The sequence below is a fragment of the Falco punctatus genome (assembly GCF_963210335.1).
Source record: "Falco punctatus genome assembly, chromosome: 8".
NCBI lineage: Eukaryota > Metazoa > Chordata > Aves > Falconiformes > Falconidae > Falco > Falco punctatus.
This window is the reverse complement of record NC_137588.1, coordinates 42,265,939-42,281,687: the sequence shown is the minus strand read 5'-3', so window position 1 is coordinate 42,281,687 and position 15,749 is coordinate 42,265,939. Positions and strand designations below refer to the sequence as shown.

The 15,749-nt window shown below is 44.1% G+C and overlaps 1 protein-coding gene across 5 annotated transcripts in view; it reads right to left on the bottom strand.

Moving 5' to 3' along the window:
* The window catches only part of GALNT13 (polypeptide N-acetylgalactosaminyltransferase 13), a gene marked incomplete at its 5' end in the record, with an annotated part of 144,920 nt that overhangs the window by 91,792 nt on the left and 37,379 nt on the right, over positions 1 to 15,749 (bottom strand). For all 5 annotated transcript variants that reach the window (XR_013929931.1, XM_080398744.1, XM_080398741.1 and 2 more), the window contains one exon: positions 3,389 to 3,557. Coding sequence is in view for 4 of the 5 variants with exons in the window: in XM_080398744.1 (XP_080254870.1) it covers positions 3,389 to 3,557 (169 nt within the window). The remainder of the gene's footprint in view (positions 1 to 3,388; positions 3,558 to 15,749) is intronic.

The window sequence follows — 15,749 nt, the reverse complement described above, 5'->3', positions numbered from 1 at the left end:
CCACTGCCCGGTAGGTGCCCACCTTGTCCCCAGCCTCCCGCAGAGCCTCCTCGCGCTGGCTCCGAGGCTTCTGCCACATTTAGCCAATACACCGACTTAACACATTTACACCTTGATAACATCCATCTTTGCAACAGCTCACGATTACTCAAAACGCAGCAGTATCCACAGCTCCACAGGTTATCACAGTTTTGTCACTAGACAGCACATGCAGCAAGAACAGTTATTTATTTTACTTTTTTCTGTTCATCTAATTTTGCTACAGAAAACTTCCTGGCCTCTGAAAGAGAAGCTTGCATTTATAACGTGAAAGGCACAGCGAGTTTGACACCCAGGGCAAATTGGATGCCTCTGTCCCCCACATCAATAAAAATACATCTTTCTGTTACACACTAAATATATTAACCATAAAATCATATTCTTCCTTAATAGCAAAGAATTATAAATTGGTTTTCAGAACAATTTAATACACCCTAAGGACAGAATATGTAAGGAAAGCACCTGTCTGAAGAGGAAAATGAGAAAATTATTTTTTTCCTAAGTCCCGTAATACTTCCTGTCCTTTTAACAAAGAATACGAAACATCTTTTCATCTAGAAAATGCATTTAGACAGGTTTCTCGCAGTATTAAAAAGCTCATCTCCCTTAGACTGAGCAGAACTATAAATTAAGTTGAACATTTCACTGGTTTCTTCTATCCACACTTTCTTTTCAACGAGTGCCACCAGGGAAAGAAGAAAGCCTTCCCAAACAGACTGAGAGACTTTGCAAGTGCCCCCCTTGTTCTCATGTCTGCAGCACCCGGGTCTTCTCAGTGGGCTGCAAAGCCTGCAGGAAAGAGGAGCACACCACAGAACTGGGACAGCCTCGGCAGCCCAGTGCAAGCTGAGGCACGTGCCAAGAGCATCGGGGTAAAAGAAAATAATTAGGGAGCAGCAGGAGAAACCCCAGCCCAGCAGCGCATCCTCCTCGCTTCCCAGAAAGCTGCAAGATGCCCTGTGCCTGCTGCAACCATTGCAACACTGGAGCCAGCCCCACCAGCTTGTTGTGACCACGCTCCGCACTCTCGCAAAGGGCAAGCAGTAAAGAACAAACAAGTCATAAAGCTTGCCCGATGCTTCCACTTTTTGTGAAATATATCTCTGCTAGCAATGATCTGAGCTGGTGTTTTACGGGGATTTGGCATCACCAAATTACAAATGATCATGTTGCAGAGAAGCATCACTCTGTTGTTTGTGGACAAGGTCTACCGTTAAAACCATGCTGCTCCTTCTGTTATCTGCAGGCATTTACAAATAAAATCCAGGGAACAAAGCATTTCTTTTATTTTAGAGTTCACAGGAACCCAAAGGATTTAATTCCAAACAAAGCATAATAAGCAAGATTTCAGCTAAGTGACTTTCAATTTAAAAATCAAAAGTAATGGGAGATTTTAGAAGACATGACCACTTGTATATATTTAGCTATGTTTGAATTTATCTGATTTTTTTTTGTATATAAGCTGCAATACCTATAAATCAAACCATTTATGTAGGTGAAGGACAATAGGGAAAAAAACTGAATTGGAAAAAGATAAAATTCAATCAACACTAGGTTTCTATAAAAACTAAGTAGAAAAAAATACCCACCTCAAAAAATTTACTTCCAAAACTATGTAAGTTTGTATAACCCTCCATGCATGCAATTTCAGTTATAGATTTTTAGGAGAATGTCCTAATGCAAACATTTCAAGATAAAATGGGCTTGACAGCATACTCTATCAGCTAGGCTAGCTTTAACACCGCTACTGGGAGACACAAGGAAATTCTCTTGACTACAGAAAATAATGTATACAACAAATCTAGACTATTTATTTTCTTTTTAAGTACCATAATTTGCTGGATCTTTAGATAGTAATGGGATTCCCTATTTAAATGGAGATAAACACCCACCCTCACACTTTCACATCAAACACATGTGTAAACACAAGCCCCCCCTTGTGACTGGAACAATTAATCCATAAATTCCATTAAAAATTACTCTGTAGACTTGGTGAAACACTCCCCCCAAGCTATTCCACCGTCTCAAAGTCATCACACAAACTTCAGGCTTCACTTAAAAATAAATTGTTGCTAGACTTCAAAACAAAACAAAAACCCCAACCACAAAACCTCTTTCAGTTTTCATATTTTGAAAAATGTTCTGTAAAATTCTGATTGTTCTAGAATGAATACGCTGAGAGCGGCCCTGCGGAGGAGGACCTGGGGGTGTCTCGGTGGGCGAGAAGCTCAGCGCGACCCAGCCATGGGCGCTCGCAGCCAGAGCCCCGGCCGTGCCTGGGCTGCCCCCCCAGCAGGGCCGGCAGGGCGAGGGAGGGGGCTCTGCCCCTCTGCCCCGCTCTGCTGAGACCCCCCCGCAGCGCTGCCTCCAGCTCTGGGACCCGGCATAAGGGGGGCACGGAGCTGTGGGAGCGAGCCCAGCGGGGGCCACGGAGATGGGCAGGGGCTGGAGCCCCTCTCCCGGGAAGCCGGGCTGGGAGAGCTGGGGCTGTTCAGCCTGGAGAAGAGCAGGCTCCGGGGGGGCCTTAGAGCAGCTCCCAGCGCCTGGAGGGGCCGGCAGGAAAGCTGGGGGGGGGCTTCTTACAGGGGCACGTGTGACAGGGCACGGGGGGGGCTTTGAGCGCAGAGAGGGCAGATGCAGGTCAGATATCAGGAAGAACCTCTCCCCGTGAGGGCGGCGAGGCGGTGGGCCAGGCTGCCCAGAGCAGCTGTGGGTGCCCCATCCCTGGCAGTGCTCCAGGCCAGGCTGGATGGGGCTGGGAGCAGCCTGGGCTGGGGGGGTCCCTGCACGGGGCAGGGCTGGGAACTGGGTGGGCTTTAAGGTCCCTTCCAGCCCAAACCGTCCTGTGAGTCTGTGAAAACTAGAAGAAAACTCATCCTACAGGTAGTTTTTTGTATTGGTAGCATTTTTTTTCTTTACCAGCATTAAAATATCAATTTTTAAATGCCGAAAGATAGTTATGAAAATTTATAAAGTCAACATTGATGTTTTTATCATTTTAAAACCATAGAAATAATATTTTCCCTGAAGAAAAAAAAAAATTTAAATTATTCCAGGTGATAAGACTCACCAGAGGGCATTTTGTTATGTGCCACAATGCAAACTGACTGCTAAGTTGACAATTTTTCAGCTGTTCACAAAATAAATTGCACAGGATAGTAACGTTTGTGATGCAGTAACTCTTCTCTTAAGACAGTTTGTACTAGAAGCCAAATCTAGAAAGAGTAAACCCTGGCATTTTCAAATGGCTTCCTTAGGCAACCACTGGTAATAACATCCATTAATTAACCTTGAGACGCCGCCATATCTCATGCCTTGAGAGGAGACCAGCGGTACCGCGGGGACTCACCCATCTAATCTCACGTCAGGCAAACTTCGGTTCAGGGCAATCAGGTCACTGGCCATAAGGTTAAACTGGTTGATTTTAAACAACTCTTTCATCTTCTCCTGGTCATCCTTGGGAATGAGCACAGCCTTTCCCATCTCTCCAGGTCCTTCTTGGCTTCGAGAAATAACAGCTGTAACACACAACAGCAAAAGGCAACTTTTAGTATGCAGACATATGTTTTATTTTTCACCAACAGGGCTCCGCAAGTTTTGGTGTTCAACAAGTAACATAAAATATGTAACACACCAGTTTTCTTTATGCTCCACTGTGAGGCTTTACCTCTACCTGGATCCTAATGTGTACTTAGCTCCTTTCTAAGATGAATAAAAAACCCAGATTTGTTCACTTGCAGCTTTTGGTTGTAATCACAATGACAGCAAATGACTATTCTCAAGAGATTTACACCAGGATTACACAGCGCAACACCAGATTCTCTGTGAGACTGCAGACAGAAAAGATCTGGAGAGCACTTTCATAGCTATTGAAAATATTTGAAGAACATCATATTAAATTAACTCTAACCAACTTTTTTATTTAGTTTCAACCACCAGGCATGTGATAGCATAATCCCAACCCTTTAATAAATAAATCAATTAATTTTCAGTGACAAAAAAAAAAAAATCTATCCTGAAAAGTACAGTATCCCACCCTGACAGAGTATCTTTTACGTATTATTAGAGAATAGTTTTGAGAAATATTTGTATAGCCAATTTTGAATTTTAAGGAAAATCCTGGTATTGCTTTGTGCAAGCACACAAAAATAAACAAGATACAGACTACCTTTTTAGGAAACAATATCTTAAAAGAAAGGAAACATCCCACATATAGAAGTATTTATAATCATTATTCTAAAGCAAAACCTTTAGACAGAAGGTGACAGAACCGCCATCAGTTTTCTTCTCCAGCCTCAATGTGCAGCTAAGCAAAGAGGCCAGTTCCCCTCCCAGCTACTTAATACCTTGATGCTGCACCAACCCACAGAACGAGAAACACCTGAATCTGTAACTAATTTTACATTCACGCTTCAAATCAGCCTCTTGACTGAGGCTGATTAATTAATACTGATTAATTTGTCTTCAGTGATGACTGTTATTTGCTGCTGTCATGAATAAGCAAAGTCCAAGCCCTCCATGTCCGCAGCCCTGGGAGGGCGGCTCGCACACTGTCCTGGGGACCTGGCTGGGCAGCAGCCGATGCTGACGGTGACCTTCAAGCTGTGAACTTCTGTGCCAGATCCCAGCATCACCATTTGCAATCTTAACAAAGGGATCTTGGCTTTATTTTTCTGCCACCACATTCATTTCTCATCTTTACTGTCAAAATTACTTTGAAATATTTGATGCTTAATATCCTGACTGTTGCTTACGAAGGCTCCTCTACTCACTGAAACAAAATTAACACATTTATTTTTGCAACAACAAGAAGCTACGAGAATAAAGCTTTTTCTACCAAATGCACAGATAAGTGACTTTTAAGGAAAAATCCATCCGTTATTTTTTCAAGCAATTCAGACATCAGGGCTTGCTAGAACAACCTACAGGAAATATACAGAAAAGGCTTTCTAAAAAAAAAATATTACAGACTCTGGGCACAGAAATTTTGTCTCTGCAGTTCCACTTTCTGCTTCAGTTGAGCAAAGAACATTTTACAGCATTACTTGATATATTTTTTTATCCTTCCCCTTGATCAGAAGTAGCACTTTTAGATGCTGCAACAGGAAGAAATTATTAGCTTTTCCTGTGATTACATGCGAAGATGAAACTGCTATCAGATAGATGCTGAAACCTTAAACATGGTGACTCTGAAGTCCTCTGTGTCCAACGTGATTTCCCAGGGACGACAGGCTCAGTGGTTAATGTCTATTGGGGTCAGCAGCATCCTCCCAGCAGCTAAACAGGCTGTGGCACCAGTACCAGCACTGAATGCATGCTTGAGATGCGATGAGATACCCTTTTTCATGTCTGAGCAGAGCTGCCGATTCCTCTCACCTGGCTTTGGGAAAGGATTTCATAACTACACTGTTATCTACGTTCCCTAATAGGCAGAATTTTATCTCTGAGAATACGTCACGCAGCCAAAACCGTTTAGACGTACCACTGGAAAAAATAAAAGTATAAGAACATAGCTGTGCTGTGCTTTTAGCTGCCTCTTAGCGCATTGCTGCACCTCTCCGCAGATACGCCTCGCCCACAGAATTGCTTGGAAACCTGCATTGCACACGTCCACACACAATTATATATGCTACTAAACTCCTCTCAGAGCATTTCATAAGGTATATTTATGTAATGCGTAATACGAACATAAAATATTTGGGATTAATGGCTGGTAATTAAACTCTGCTATATCATCACTTTCTGGAGGAACAGTGAGACTCCTCAGAGACTGCAATTTGAAGAGCTAGTCCCTCAAGCTGCAAATGCTGTTTATGGAAATAAATTCTGCCTTCTTTTTGCTGGAAGAGGCAGAGGGCACAAATTTATGTAAACAGCAGCAAGGAGCAGGCAAAAAGAGCCAGCCTGACTGCTGAAACCACGGAAAAACAGGTAAGAAGCACAGAAGGGAGCTTGGTCAACATCTTCCTCCCCGAGAGCCACCACATACATGGAAGGGAAGGAATCCCTCAAAAAAGGGGCAAACCTCTCTGAGGAGGAGAAGGGAATGATGAGAAAGCGAAGGAAGCTTGTCCTTGTAGCATCCTTCACTCTGACAACGTTTTGGAGGAGACATTCTCTGTTTTGCTGCCCCCAAAGCTATATTTAAGGGTCTGTACTAGCTCCAAGGGCCTCACAGACCCCACCCAGAAGCCCAGGACCACCTCTCTTTTATACTGCATCAGCACATACATCTCCTGCCTGTCCAGGCAAGGAGCCATACGGTTCATGGTCAGACAGACCCACTGCAGCCCTGGCATGGGCAGGCAGAGGGGACCTGGGCATCTCGTGCCATAACCTGCCACGTGGCAATGAAGCTGGAGGAGCACCATGAGGCAGAGCACAGCGAGGCACCCAGCCTAAATAGCAAAATGCTTTTACTTTCTGATGAAATACTTTGGAGGTGGCTAGAAGTATCTTAGTGGCCCTTTTTTCCCATAGAAAACGGAAACTTTTCACTAAAATAAATTATTTAAGGGGGGGGAAAAACCAACCCAAAGAATTTAGCAACCCATTATTAGCAGCCATTATCACAACAGTAAATTTGCTGCCTCTTCTTGTAGTAAGCCAAATATCAAAACTGTATCTCCTTAAAATCTAATAAAATGTTGGTGGCATACCAACAGAGAAAGGATTCATCTCCTAAGCCTAAATAATAGGAAGACAGCTGCAGAGGATGTGTAAACCCACTGCAATTTCATTAGAAGTTCATTAGAAATCCCAACTCATTGCAGTGTACCATCACAGGACGCTGACTAAACTCAGCCTGGAAACTTTTGTTTATTCTGTTTGAAAGCACGAGTTATATATTCCTTCATCTGCAAAACTAATTTTCGTTACAAGACTCTCTATTCTTCTATTGTTTACTAAGGTCCATCAAGATAGAACTTCAAAGATACTTTCCTGCCCTGAAGTTTATTACAAAACCAATCAGAAATTTCCTCAACAGCCTTTCCAGTCTCACAGTTTTATTCAAAGCAAAGTACTATCAGATTATATTTCAATCATAGCTTACATATCTCTGGATGAAGAAACAATTCTTCTATGGTTAAAATGCAGCAACCTTGACTTACTGATAGAGAAGATGCACACGTTTTATGAATTAACAATGACAAATATGCTAACATTTTCAGAGGTGTAACCTGAATCCATATCCAGGACCATCTCTTACTGTATTTTCTCCCTCATATTTAAATAAACAAGTTTTGATCCCAGACAGTCTGTAAGAAACAGTCCTCAACTGTCTCAAACCCAGCAGACACGAAGCGCACAACAACCCAGACATACTCACGTTAGGAAAAATAACACTTTCCATTTTCCAAACAATATCTAAAATATTAAAATAAGAACCAATTGAACATCACAATGCCAGAAGTGGCAGGAATATTTAGCAAATTAGTTATTTTGAAAATATTAAATTTGACCAAACTTGTCATAGAAAATTGAATTTTTGCTAGTAATGAACAGATTTAAGAATCTAAAGACGATGTCCAAAGTTTTCTAACACCAGGTATACACCAAAATTGGCTCTTTAAATGCACAAAGCCACTATAAATATTTCTACTGAACGACCTGTTATTTATCAAAAGCAAACAAAACATTTTTTATTGTTTTTCCAAATATTGATCTTATCATTTTGCCTACTTTTTATATTCTGCTTTGCCCTCTCTTTCAAGGAAGCACAGCATACTCTACTAGTACAGCATACATCAAATCAAATTGTTCAGAATATTTTATGAAATACCGAATCTGTATTCAAGTTTCCATATCAAAATCCATATGCAAAACATATACACACACACTTCTTCAATCACAGAACATAAACATAACACAAAATCTCTTCATCTAGAGGATAAAAAAATATAAATTTGTTTCTTATGTATTCAGAATGTATGAATGGTAAAAGAGGCAATAATCAGTGAATGCACGCTGCTGATTATGAATTACTCCACCTGTACTGGTGTTTATAAGCTGAAATGAGCAGAGCAAGCTATTTCCTGGCAGAGTACATCTTCAAAAATATCACTTAGAATTTCCTGTCTAAAGCACCTTTTCTACATAGCTTTTATACTTCTTTTCGATAGCACTGTGAAGAGCATTGATTTTAAATGACTCAGCAGCAAGTAACTCCAGCCCTCTGCAGCGGTGATGGGAAGATGGGCTCGTCACTAACAGGGGCTGCCCAGATCTTGCAAAAAAAATTACACAAATAGCGCAAACAGGAGAGGGTTTTCCAACCCCTGTTGCCTCCAGGCTTCTTCCCTGATGGAAAGAGCTGACTCACCCCCTAGAAAGCTGCGTGTCTCCATCAGGAGCAGCCCTTCCCAGCCCAAACCCACCGGTAGGACACCGCTGTCACGGTTCAAAGCACTTGAACTGACCTCCAGGCTTGTGTTTTAAATAACTTGGAATTGTAATGGAGACCCGAGGGAGGACTCAGGGACAGCCATGATCCTCAAAGCCAGTGTGGAAGAAGCTGAGAGATGTCATTTTTCTATGTATCAATTACGTGGCTGTCTATCAATAAGCTTATTAGCATGTCTGATCCATAAATACTTTGAGAGTGCTTCTGCTGCTGGCAATTTGAAAGTTTTAGTGAATAACAAAACCAAACAGGAAACAAAAAACTTTGACTCATCTGTTAATTTGCTTTTCCTTTGTGTGGAAAAACCCACCTCCCCCCTTACCGGCCATTCCTCTTGCTGGTACGTGTTAGTACAGTACTGTGGCGTCACACTGACCTGGCCTTGCTGATGGGTCTCCGTGGGCTTGCGTTGGTCTCTCGCACCACTCCTCAGTAATTTGAGTTTTTTTATTTACTGTACAACACCTTCCTGAGCTCCAGGGACATAGGTGCCAGCAATTCTGTCTCATGCTGTACTTCATGCTGTTCCAAGGCACTGGGCGAGGCTGCAGGTTTGACCGTTTGTACAACAGCCTCCTGAACTCGTTTGCCTGCGACTTTCTTTGCATGAGACCTTACCCCGAATGCACTGTTCAAGGCTCTCATTCACCAGCGTATCCCAGGGTGGAAGGGATCCCTCTGGGAGCCTGGCAGGACCTGCACACGGAAAGCCCACCTGTCCTGGCAGCAGACGGCATCCAGGAGAGCCTCGCCTGCCCATTAAATTCACTGATACATTTTGGCACTAACAGTCTGCGTAACATAAATAAGATTCACTCAGGTTTAGAAATCTTAAAATCAAAAACTCTGCCCATATCCAGAAGAAAGAGGAGACCCTGTGTGTGTCAATGATGGGGGGATGCTGGAGATGAGGGGGTATCAGACAGCAGAACCGACAGCACAAGGATGTCGGGAGCTGGAAAGCATCCTCGCTCGCAGCATGGGCACCCGGAAACAAGTGTCCAGCACAAGCTTCAAGCCCTGCCCACAGTGAGAGGGAGAGAACAGATGAAAAACCAATGAGGATTTCTAGGCTGAAATAACAGGGGAAATAATTTTTGCATACCAAATTAATTCACTTTTATGAGAACTTACATTAGAATACCATATTTTGAGTCACATTCAAGATTCCTACCTTCCCTTGACCATACTCCCCTCCACAGGGTGAAATGAGTCTGTCTTAACAGCTTTTTGCCAGCTCTATAAACACAAATGTTTGCATCCCTAATATATTTTAGTGAATTTACAAATAATGTCTTAATCCTCAGCAACCATCAAAGCTCATTAAGCATCTTTCCTATATACAAGTTACATGAGATTATGCCATGTCAAAAAAGAAATTAGGTTTTAGATACCCAAAATACTTCAGGGAATAGTCCACTTCCAGGGAAGGCTGGAGAAACTGAAGTATTTCAGAACTGTAAAATTTGTGTTTTAGATGGCTCTGTCCTTACCCAAAGATACCTTGGCTGAGAAGGAATGAGCAGAACCAACACCTGGAGGAGCTGCCGAGGTGTGATGCCGTCTCCTTGGTGTATCATACTACCCTTGGCAAGGCGTGGTGGCCTGTGCTTTACTAATCTGAGATCCTCTGTCGTGTGTGTCGAAGACAGAAACTATTTCAGTGATTATTTTTTTTTAGGCTTTTTACATAAGCTACTTATAGCTTGAATAATTTGGTAAGAGCATCAGAAAGCCTTTCTGCTTTCAGTGGGGATGAGTTTTGGGCAACATCTACTGTGGATCTGACAGACAGCTGTCCATCCTGACACAGGAGGACAAGCTTCAGATGCACACCTCACTCCTGTAAAAGGACAAGAGAAAAATACTTTCATACACTTACCACAGAACAGTTTGTGTTGGGAGGGACCTTAAAGCCCACCCAGTTCCCAGCCCTGCCCCGGGCAGGGACCCCCCCAGCCCAGGCTGCTCCCAGCCCCATCCAGCCTGGCCTGGAGCACTGCCAGGGATGGGGCACCCACAGCTGCTCTGGGCAGCCTGGCCCACCGCCTCGCCGCCCTCACGGGGAGAGGTTCTTCCTGATATCTGACCTGCATCTGCCCTCTCTGCGCTCAAAGCCACCCCTGTGCCCTGTCACACGTGCCCCTGTAAGAAGCCCCCCCCCAGCTTTCCTGCCGGCCCCTTCAGGCGCTGGGAGCTGCTCTAAGGCCCCCCCGGAGCCTGCTCTTCTCCAGGCTGAACAGCCCCAGCTCTCCCAGCCCGGCTTCCCAGGAGAGGGGCTCCAGCCCCTGCCCATCTCCGTGGCCCCCGCTGGGCTCGCTCCCACAGCTCGTGTCCTTCTTAAGCATACACATACCTATACACATATACAGATATAAACAGTAAACAAAACCCAGAGGAGGATGGCAGCGTCCAGCTTCTATCACATTAACCACATTACAGCTGCCAGATGCGTATGACACATACCTCATCTCTGTTTTCTACAAGGATTGTATTAGCTCCGTCTTCTAACGCTACAAATTCACAGTGCGAAAAACCTTAAGAAAGCAGAGACCGAGTTTCTTCTCCTCTGTAGATCACACTGATTAATGAACTTGAAATTGCAGTCTACTTGTCATTGTTTAAATGTAAGATGAAAGAAAGGAAATGGGAGAGGAACAGGGATGGAAGTGGATCTCAGGTCACCTAAGCTTTCCCTACACCACGGGACACAATTAACTGGACCTAAAACATCCATGGCATATGTGGGTTGGTGTTTTAGGGTGTCTTTTTAAGTATTTGCTTTGAAACCTCTGAAGACAAGAGTTTTTACAGCCTTTCAAGGCAACTTAGCAGCAAAACAGATTACTGAATTAGACTCATACCTTGATACATCTGAGGAAACAGAAAAATTTTCATGAGCTAAACACATAACTGATGTGTTTTAATAATATTTAAGGGTTGAGCACAGGCAAAGTCAGAAGTAGGTGTGGAGGATCTCAGCTAAAGCCAGTGAATAAACAGCAGGGAGGAGGTCAGGCTCCTCCTGACCAGAACCAAAGTCTGTGCTGAAGATTCAGTGCGTAAAATAAGAAAAACTTCTTTGTCAAGTAACTTACAAGAGAACTATGAAAACCGTAGGAATAAACAGTATCGGCAGCAGAACCAATTGGACGAAGCGTCTTCAGGCCTCTTGCCCTTTTAGTATTATAATTCCATAAACCAAATCTCTTTGTTTTGTATCCATTTGGGAAAGGCTTCTGTTAAATCACAAGATGACAAATCCTTTCCTAGATCAGGACAAAGGTCTGTCTAGCTTAGTACACTGTCTCAGATCATGGCAGAAAAGGTAAGACACATATTAAAATAATTCTTCCAGAGATTTCCCTTTACTCAGATGGGGGCTGTACCCAGACCATCATGTTCAATAGGTTGCCATCAACTTGTGTACTCCCTTTTAAAATCCATTTATTTTTTAACTTAACTGAGCACTGCTGGCAAAAAAAAAAACAACCAAACAACAAACCAACTATCCCTTTTATTTGTGGGTATTTCTCTCTGCATTTATTTGCTTTGGATTTGCTCTCTCACATTTTCATTGGTTTTTACCTTGGGAGACACAGTGAATCCCTGATCAACCTTCTCTGCCTATTTATGCCTTTACAAATCCTCAGTTTATCCTTCTTTGCTTACCGCTTTTCCAAGCAGTAGAATTATTTTATTTAGTCTCTCCCCACCGAGAGACCAAACAGTACCTGAAATCATCCTTGCCTGCCTTTTCTGAAGCACTAGTTTCACTCAATAAAATTGAGCTTGGTTTGAATCAAGGACCAGGTAAAAAAAAAAAAAAAAAAAAAAAAAGCTTTTGTCCTTCAAGGGCATAAATTCATAATCTTCTAGCAAAGCAAATGGGTCTGCTTTAATTTGCAGCAGAAGTCTTCTTCTGTGATTATCTTTCAAGATCCTGAAACCAAAGTAATCTGCAGTTCTCTGCAGAGTTCTACACCTTGTCACACTTCTGTAATTTCAGAAGGAGCTGTATACACTTAACACTTTTCAAAGGAGCCATCTGCATGTGCCTCACGGTGCTTCAGTTAACTCTACTTAATAGTTGCTACTAAGAAGGAGCAATGATTCAGCAGTTTTGCTTGTTAACTTACCGAAGCTGATTTCAAATATATGTGAAGCGTGGGGTTTTTTTAAAAAATACGTCTATCAAAAATAGCTTTACCTCCAAGCACAAGAATTAACGGCTCACCTCTTCAATGACCATCTTGGTGCATGCAGGGATAATGGAACTGACATGAAGCATGCCCACAAAGAATAAAAATGCTATTTTTCCAGCATCCTGCCTGCGGACGTTTTTCATCATCTGTCAGTGGAGATAGGCCTCCTCTAGAAATGAAAACAACCCCTCCACAAGGGCTTATTACAAGTGCTGAGTTCTTTGGTGGAGTGGAGAAAAGAAAGCACAAAATTCAGGATAAAGAAAGGGGCGAAAAAAAGCAAACACCAAAAGGTTTCAAAGCATTCAATTTACTTAACAGTTCAGAAAAGGCACTGCTCAGGGGCTGTTGCACAAATAAGCATGGCAACACTCAGAAGTTGTGAGAGGTCATCATCAATTCTTTTTTTTTTTTTTTTCCACCCCAAATGTTCATCTTCCTTCCATCTACTTGGGTCCCAACACCTGCGCTTTGGTTTTGAGAACAACACTGCAAAGGTTCATGGTGGTGTTTTGCAGACAGAGCAGGAGCAGCAGGGTCCACCCCTAGAACTGCATCCCACCTCGCATCCAGCTGCACCCCACCTCCCTGGGATGAGCTCGGGTGGGAATACCCCAAAACCATCTTGGTCTGTGATGCTGATGAGCACAAACCACAGCTTTTTGGTTTAACCACCCAGCACACTGCAAACACTCTGAAAAGCGAGGGTGCTCTGTGGCTACCCTGTACAAATGTGACCAATAGGCACTGCAAAAAATGAAAAATACCGGCGGCATCAAAAAGCATCTTCCACTTTCAGAAACTGTCCAGTCACTAAGTTATTCTAACCTTATTCATGTATTATTAATTGGTTGAAATTTCTAAAAGAGGAAGTTGGAAATACCACTTTATAGTTTTCCACTGCAGATAAAACCCCAGTTTCCCCCAACGGCAACGATCCAACTGGACAGCTTCAAAACTACCAGTTCACTTCACTGGCTGCAAACCACCCTCTGAAACCTGAAATCTCCCTTGACAAGGATGTGTTACACCCCCAGCCACGGGGCTGCTGCCACCAGCGCAGGGAGGAACCATCGCACAGCCCCAAAGAGCGAGGATCCAGGATGGTGCCTTCTTGAACAACAGAGTAGAAAACTTTTTTATCCTGGGCTGCTCCCCCAGCAGGGCCAGCAGGGCGAGGGAGGGGGCTCTGCCCCTCTGCCCCGCTCTGCTGAGACCCCCCCGCAGCGCTGCCTCCAGCTCTGGGACCCGGCATAAGGGGGGCACGGAGCTGTGGGAGCGAGCCCAGCGGGGGCCACGGAGATGGGCAGGGGCTGGAGCCCCTCTCCTGGGAAGCCGGGCTGGGAGAGCTGGGGCTGTTCAGCCTGGAGAAGAGCAGGCTCCGGGGGGGCCTTAGAGCAGCTCCCAGCGCCTGGAGGGGCCGGCAGGAAAGCTGGGGGGGGGCTTCTTACAGGGGCACGTGTGACAGGGCACGGGGGTGGCTTTGAGCGCAGAGAGGGCAGATGCAGGTCAGATATCAGGAAGAACCTCTCCCCGTGAGGGCGGCGAGGCGGTGGGCCAGGCTGCCCAGAGCAGCTGTGGGTGCCCCATCCCTGGCAGTGCTCCAGGCCAGGCTGGATGGGGCTGGGAGCAGCCTGGGCTGGGGGGGTCCCTGCCCGGGGCAGGGCTGGGACCCAACTATGGTTCCATTAAGGGTCTGACATCTGGCTGAACCTCACTCGTTCTGCAGCTGCCATGATCATAAGCAATTTGAAAGGGAAAATTCCCAACTTCGTGAGAAAGTGAGGAAATAATTATGCTATTGCTGTTTAGGAAGGTAAAGACAAGTAAATGAGGATAAAATTGATCTCAGTGTAGAGACAAGGAAGAAAGTAGCTAAAGGGGTGTAAGCCACATGCAATTACTCTCTGCCAGATACATGGTGTTCTCAGACATCCCCATATACATACAGCACACATGGAAGATACAATGTGAACAGCTTACTGGTAAATATATCTTCGGAAATTATAATTTGTCTCTGCTTACGATGAAAATTTGAAAAATGTATTTCATAAATAATCTTTCAATTGAAACAGGAATATATAAACACACAGCTGGGACCTAGACACCCAGCAGAGCTGGCTGCTGCCTAGCTGTTGCCTCCATCAGTGCACAGGTTACGCATTACAGTGTCCCTAATTATCACTGACATATTTTACTACAATACTAATATGAGGCATAAAATCAATGATTCCTGTCTCATTCTCAGAGGAATCTTATAAAAACCCATGCTTAGGTCTGTCTGATAATGCACGCGATCTTTCACCAGGCAAGCTGGATAAATAGAGCGCTACACACCAAGGAAGATGCTCCCAACTGCCAGGTACCCCGAGCACAGCCTCACTCCGCCGCCCCAGGCACCCACCAGGGGATAAATTCACGCGTGCAAGCGTCTCCTTCTTCCAGCAAGGAGGTGCCACAGCTGTGTTACCTACAGTTTAACACCATTTTGCCAATTCTAGGAGCTTTCTCCTCCCGCAGTCTGCTGGCCCACGGCCACCAGCCCCTGCACTTCTTGGGAAAACCAGGAGCCTGGCCACAGACCTCAGTCACGCTGTGTTTTCACACGGATGGGACTGTCCTAGCCTGGCTAACTGCCCCAGGGGTCAGGGGCAACTGTCAACCAACAGCAGGTTAACTGGAAAAGAAATGATGGCACACCTGAAGATGAGTCTGTAGTAAGGAAAGAGTAAAAAATCCTTCACCTGCACCGTACCAGTCAGAGCAGCACCTGGACACAGAAGTGACACCTAAAGGGCCAAGTCAGGAAAAGACTGAAATCCCATTGTTTAAAAAAACAAACTGGTTTGTACCTCCCTATCATATTTATCTATACATGGTATACAATCTTATTTTTTAAACAAGAATGATTTGGTATTACTAAAAATACTTCTAGTGTAGTTTCACTGCAGGAGAACTGCAGGTTTTCAACTGTAAGAGGTAACTCACCATGAATGTGACAAAAGCATTAGTTTTGGGGGTTTGGTTGGTTGGGTTTTTTTAATAAAAGGTTATCATACAGTATTGAATAACTTCCTTCGCATTTTTTCCTACTGTTGAAC